General features: G+C 45.9%; 1 protein-coding gene across 1 annotated transcript in view; it reads right to left on the bottom strand.

Moving 5' to 3' along the window:
* The window catches only part of plekhg2 (pleckstrin homology domain containing, family G (with RhoGef domain) member 2), a 138349-nt gene that overhangs the window by 12365 nt on the left and 119306 nt on the right, over positions 1-6678 (bottom strand). Inside the window, exons 20-23 of the mRNA XM_050061866.1 lie at positions 6233-6361; positions 3651-5658; positions 3070-3514; positions 1138-2007 (exon numbers count right to left, since the gene is read on the bottom strand). Coding sequence (XP_049917823.1) covers positions 1138-2007; positions 3070-3514; positions 3651-5658; positions 6233-6361 — 3452 coding nt within the window. The remainder of the gene's footprint in view (positions 1-1137; positions 2008-3069; positions 3515-3650; positions 5659-6232; positions 6362-6678) is intronic.

Here is a 6678-nt window from a genome sequence, read left to right as displayed (position 1 = left end):
GGGGGCAAACACTTTTTCACACAGGGCCATGTAGCTTTGGATTTTTTTCTTCCTCATTAATAAAACCCTTCATTTAAAAACTGCATTTTGTGTTTACTTGTGTTATCTTTGACTAATGTTTAAATTTGTTTGATGATCTGAAACATTTAAGTGTGGAAAACATGCAAAAAAGTAAGAAATCAGGAAGGGGGCAAACACTTTTTCACACCACTGTACATCGCATTTGTCAAACGGGGTGTTTTATTTTGAAATTTGTTTTATTGTGAAAATTGACCGGATGCTGTTGTTGTTCATTTGTTTGACTTCCTGCCCGGCTTGACACATTCACTCGCGGCTCGAGCAGAAAATAGACCAGACGCCGAAACAATCGCTGCATGGCCAACCGTGGAGCTGCGCGGCGCGGCCAGCGTGGATGACACAATCGGTTAACATGGCCGCTGAAAGGAAACTGGCTTCGCTTCGATGCTATTCGCAGCGCTTCCGCGGGCGGTGTGGCCCTGGCATTATGTGAGAGTTTGTAAACAGATGTTTTTATGTAGTTTTGCTGTTGTTAAACACGGCCCCGTTTGATCTAAGTTCATGGGGAATATTTGCCTTTTTTGAATTCATCATTTACTGTGGAGTCATGCAAGATAAACGAAGGTTTCCTCACCAATTCAAGATAACACACTTGGTGAGTAATTCATATACAAATGGTCATTTTGCAGGTGAAGTATTCCTTCAGTCTTGATTTCTTCAGCAATAAATCTGGATGCAACAGATTCTGTCGTGGCGATTTGTCAGCCATCCTCTGAGTGTGTTTGTCCATTAAGGATTTTCATTTGTGTTCTACCAAAACCCTGCAGGCAGTGCAAATCACCATTTTACCCCGTCATTGTGCAGAACATCAGGGAACTGCCTTACACTTTCTTTAGCAGTTATTTCTGTGGATAAATGTTGTGCGAAACCATAACAACTGGTTAAATTTACAAAAAAGTTGGATGATGGGCCAAAGTTGCGAGGTTGAGCAGAATCCATGAGGATGGTTGAATTTTCTGTTAGTTGTAGCAATCACAACATTGCAACTTCCTGAGGGGGCTGAAAAGCTGTGGAGAAGTTGTTGTGGGTAGTAATAACAGTGATCTGACAGAGGCATACCTGGTGTTAGACGGAGCCTGTGTCCCCAGTGCAGAGGGTAAGTCCTGCGGTCTCTGGCTGGTGAATGTTGGTAGACGGTCTACGGACTGCACAGATGGAGGACGTGGTCGGGGAGGATTTGATTCTGAGTTCTGAACTGATGACCACGGACTTGGTGCTCTTGCTTTGTGATCCTCTGGGGTTTCTGTGACTGTATGACCAGAAACCTGTGAGAGGTCAAAGGTCAAGTGCAAAGGCTGACTCAGGTTTGGTGGAACAACCAATTCCCCTGGGGATCTGTAATAAGGTGTCTCTTCTGTAAAGATCACTGCTGAACCTTGTAGGATCATCCTGGGCTGAGATAAAGAATCATACTGTGTCTCATTGAATTTCATCTGCTCGCTCGCATCTCTCGTTGACCCTACAGAGACCCCCGGCGCGTTGGTGCCTCCCTCTGCCAGGTTAAGTGTTACCCTCTGGGACTGCTCTCCAGCGAGTCCTGGGTGAGGCACTGTGGACCTGTGGTATTCTGAAGGAGCCTGCATCTGTGTAGATGCTACCATCAGTACCAGGTCTCCTGGGGATGCCTCTCCATCCACGGGTCCTGTGCAAACCAAGTATTCAGGCCCTGCATGAACACTCTGCACATCTTTGGTTAACATATCTCTGCTGTCAGTATGTCCTGTGGAAATTTTGTGCTCTGATGCATGTTTATCTTGGGCAGCTGGTAAATTCTGCTTATATTTGTACTGCTCATGTCCATCTTTGGAGATTTCCCACTGTGGTATGCTGTGAGCACAGATGTTTGGCCGTGAGCATGCTGGCTGGGTCATGATGTTTACAGTCTCCTCTCTGACTGAGTAAACAGGGCGTCGACCACTCAGCTCTGACCTGCAAACAAACAAGAGGAGAATCAAACAGTGTCTTTAAAACATTACTCAAGACTGAAAGAGTCAAGAGGGAACACCTGAAAAATGACACAAAATGTTAACACACATAAAGCAAAATGATGTAATGGTGAAAGCGGAATGATGGCATCCTAGGCTGCAGTTCTTCTGCTGGTTGCCAGTTACACAAAAACTCTGAGAATGGGAAATCTGCCATATCTTGCCTTGTTAACATTCTTCCACCAGTAGTTTTAGGTCTCTTTTGCCAAGTTCAGCACTCCCAATGTGTGTCTAAGTAAAGATTAGGAAAATGAGGTCTTATACTGAAGATGTCATGACACCTTTACAAGCCACTGCACTTAATAATTTATGAGTTTAAAGTTGGGTAGGCAGTTTGTTCTACAAATGCTGATGTGCATGCACATCTCTTTAGATGGTGAAGGTCTGATTTAATAGAGGAGAATCCTGCAAAGTTGCTATTCCAGCATTGAAAACAACTGCCCACACTGCAAAGCAACTCTGAAAAAAAAGACGGACTTATCAAAAAGAGAGTCTGACAATAAACCAATTCAAACGTGTCGCTATCAGCAAAGTGTTTCAGAGATGGAGATAAAATGTTGCTAATCATTTAGCCTTCTGCTAACTGGAGCCAAAGATTCACAGCTGCTGCTTTGAGTTCATGATTACGTAGCTCATGTTAGCTAGAGCCTTGAATCACAGTGCTTCCACTGCCTCAGTCCCTGCCACTTCAGACCACCTAGCTAGAAGGAGAGCAGGCAGCAGCTCCGGAGAATCTAGTAATCAGCCGAAGAAACCAAAATCCAATCAGCGCAGACTCCAGCTCCGGTGGACCGGACAGCCCGACTCCCACTGGATCAGCAAACTTTCTGTTGCTGCCATTACACAGGTTAGACCTGATACTGGCTACCAACCCGCTGTGACACCAGGCACTGGTGGGTTTGTGCTGGATTAATTTCAGCTGCTAAAGCCGCTGACCGAAGCTCCGGAGCCTGCCCTCCTCCAGGTGAATCACTCCCCCCATATTCTGTTAATATTATCCACATACCTGTCTCTTCTCTCTGTCTCTTCAGTGTCTGAATAAACCTCCCCGTTCATGGTTGACGTCAAGGTGCTGTTACTGGAAGAGCAGCACAAACTGGAGCTCTGATCTTCAGGTTGTGTTCTGAGGTGATGTCTGGATGCTGTAGAGGCCGATGACATGTCAGTGGAGGTGTGCCTGGGGTTGAAGCTGTTTGCCTGGGGCTGAGTGGATAACTGGTCTTTCAGTGAAGTGGGTGGATTTTCAACAGGCATTGTGGAAATCTGGGAATTGTCACCTGATCTACAACCCACACTGGAGTCTTTTTCTTTGGACAAGGCAGAGATGAAGTCCCTGGGCCTGGAGAGGGTGAATCCATTTGTCTGGTGACAAGCTGGGGTCGACTGCTCTTTGACATACACGTGACCAAACATCAGAGGCTCACAGGGGGAAATCGGTGTCTCCTGGAAATCTAGAAGAGAACAACAGAGAACAAATATCTAAGAAATGCACTTTAGAGCATAGAGAGATTAGTTCAGGATGGCAATATTGGTCAGTCCAACACTTCTCTCCAAGAGTGACATAATCTTGAAGTTTTAGGAACCTACCATTTGTCAGGCACTCTGCTCTTTTGATCATCGTTTGGTCCTTCCGGCTCATGGTTTGGGTCTGGTCCTGGCTGTAAGCCCTGGTCTGGTTCTGGCTTTGGTACTGTGTCTGACTCCACATCTGGCTTTTGGTTTGGATCTGCGACTGCTGCCTCATTTGTGTTATAGTTTGTCTCTGAACTTTGGTCTCGGAGTGAGTTTGGGTTCCATATTTGGTCTGTGAGTGGATCTCAGATTGACTGACTTCCATCTGGTACTGTGTTTGCTGCCGGTACTTAGTTGAGGTCTGTATTTGGGTCTGACCTGACTGGCTTTCCGTTTGGGTCTGAGTTGAGTGTCCAGAAAGTCGACCTGAGCCCCATGACTGGTTCCATAAAGCGCTGGCCCGCTTCTGATGCAGTGGGACCTTCATGGTGCTGGCTTTGGCACTGTACATCCGGGCCAATGTTTGGACCTTGCTCAGAATACGCTCTGAGTTTTCCATTAGCATGGGGTCCGCCACAGGGCTGGCCTCAAATAACCCAATACCAGCGACATCTGATCCCATGCTCTCAAACAAGACCCGGTTAGAGGTGACGATCCTGGAGTGGCGGGACCATCGGCCCACTTTTATCTGACTAGGAAGACCCTCAAGGTTCCCGCTGGTCTTGGCTTGTTTGGTTTTTGTCCAGTTGGAGTGAGTTTTGGCCTCATTTTTTTGACATTGCTCTGCAGGTGGCTGAGGTGCAGGGGTTTCCTTGTGGCTTCCATTTGGTTCTGCTGGGCCTTCTTGGCTGGGTTCTTGCCCATTAATAACAACCTGGTTTCCAGCACTGCTTTTGAGTATTTCATCTTGGTTCTTGGACTGTTTTGTAATAGTTGGCTCCTCTCCTTGCAGAGAGTTTCCACCATGCTCCCTAGTAGCCACAACACTTGTCTTCCCTTCCTGTTTTTCATCCTGTCTTTGCTCCGATGGTCCTTTGCAAACTTTCACATTTTTGTTCTGTATCTCAGCCTCTTTTCCATCAGGCTCTTTTGGATTCAACTGTAGATCCAGACCCACTTGGTTTGGGGTCTCCTTGTCCTGTGTCACAGTTGAGGGTGGTGAGATTGGGGACTCTGCATCAAAATCCAACGAGCTGATTGGCTCATCTGCCTGTCCATCATTCTCTGCATCTACTGGGAGCAGGGTAGGTGAAGAGATGGGACCAGTTGGGGAACAGGGCTCTGTCTCTCGATCAGTCACTGTATCGATCGCTTCACTTGTGTCATACTTGCTTCTTCCACTCTCTGGCTCCCCCGGGTGCCCGCTAACATCAAAGCGTGATACTGACTCCTTTACCAAGCCAGATGGGATTTGAGAGAAACTGTTTCTCCTCCTTGATGCTGCTCCCTCTTCCTGTTCATCTTCCTCCTCTGCCACGTCCTCTTCAGCCTCGGCTGCTGCCTCGTAATAACTCCTGATCTTTTCGATGATCTTCTTGTCACGCTTGGTTAGGTGGGAGCCTCTTGTTGGCTGGCATCTCTGAATGGGGTGTTGAGGAAGATCTTGATTTGAGGAGGAAGTCATGACCTCCGTGTTCACCTCTTCTTTAGTTGACTGACAGCTGCTGCTGTTTTCTCTTTCTTCCTCTGCTGAGATGGAGGGATGATGATGTGATGTCGGGGCAGGGATGATGCCTTCTCCTTCTCCTTCATCCCTTCTTTTCTCCTCTTCTTTCTGTTTTTCTACCACTTCTCCTTGTGTCTCTACGTCCGCTTCCACTCCCTTTTCCACTTGACTTGTTGCATCTGGAATTTCCTGGACTTCGTTTGTAATTGTCTCATTTTCAGGTTTGTTCTCCTCCCCAGAGCCACCTGTCTGACTCTGGAGAGGGCTTTCGTTCTCCTTCTCTGCTCCTTCCTGCTCCAGTTGCATCGTGGATCCTTGTTCTGGGCTGGAGGGGCAGGCGGCTGGGGGCAGTGGGCAGGTGAAGTTGGTCTGGTTAGATGGTGGCTGGCTCTCTTTGGGCTGATCCAGGACCTGCTCCTGGAAGAAAAGTAAGAAAGCAGTGTATTAAAATGACTCTACCACAGTTTGTATAAAAGCAATAGTTGTTTCACAGGATATCTGGGGGATGTCCATCTGTAAGAATAAAACATATATAAATCTAATTATTAAGCAAGGAATCTCGTGGGTCCTTCACATATCTCCAGAACCGTTTATCCGATCTACTTCACACTTGTTAGGTGCATTGCTAGGTACCCAAGGATTTGGACATGCAAGACCTTAAATACTAATGAACTTTAAATAAACAAATGAACAGTGCATTTTTGGCTCGACTGGTTCTCAAACTATAGTTCGTTTACCACTGGGCTGAAATGAAATGACAATAAATTTTGATCTTGATTCCCGCCCATAGTTCTAGTGCTCTTTCTTTGTGCAGAGTGACCGTGACTGATGACAGTCAACAATAAAATAATCTTCTGATTGGAAAAAACCTGCCTCCTGCATGAACTGTCTGGAGCTGAAAAGGGTGGGCTGGCTGTATTTCAATGGCGGCCATATTGGTGGTACTTGAAGAGCCTAATATTAATAATGATAGAGATAAATGTTTTCTAACCGTTGTGCCAGTGTGAATGGCGGTCAGTCCCTCTCTAGCTCTGCTCTGGTTGATGAACTCCAGGATCTCTTCGGTGATGGACAGGGTGGGGGGAGGGCTGAGGGGGCTCAGCTCCTCTTCATCCTCTTCCTCCTCATTTGAACAGAATGAAAAGAAATACAGTAGGATATTTCATTAGTATTAAATAAGGAAATGTATTTATATATCTTTTAAATATAGACCAAGTTGATTCACTCAAATAAATTAAAGTTTAAACACATTAAAATTGAGTTCAATTTCTAAACGTACATCTCTGTTGTATTTAACGCTGATACACAAGGGGTAATCAAATCAATGAAATGTCAAGTCCAACATAATTCAGTTTAGTAGAATTGTATCTAACTAGTCCATACCCATTGGTAGCTTTGTCACCTTCTACCTATGCCAATCCTCAATGCCTATGTGCA

This window comes from Epinephelus moara, chromosome 2 (assembly GCF_006386435.1).
Source record: "Epinephelus moara isolate mb chromosome 2, YSFRI_EMoa_1.0, whole genome shotgun sequence".
Classification (NCBI taxonomy): domain Eukaryota; kingdom Metazoa; phylum Chordata; class Actinopteri; order Perciformes; family Serranidae; genus Epinephelus; species Epinephelus moara.
This window is presented reverse-complemented; position numbering and strand designations above follow the sequence as displayed.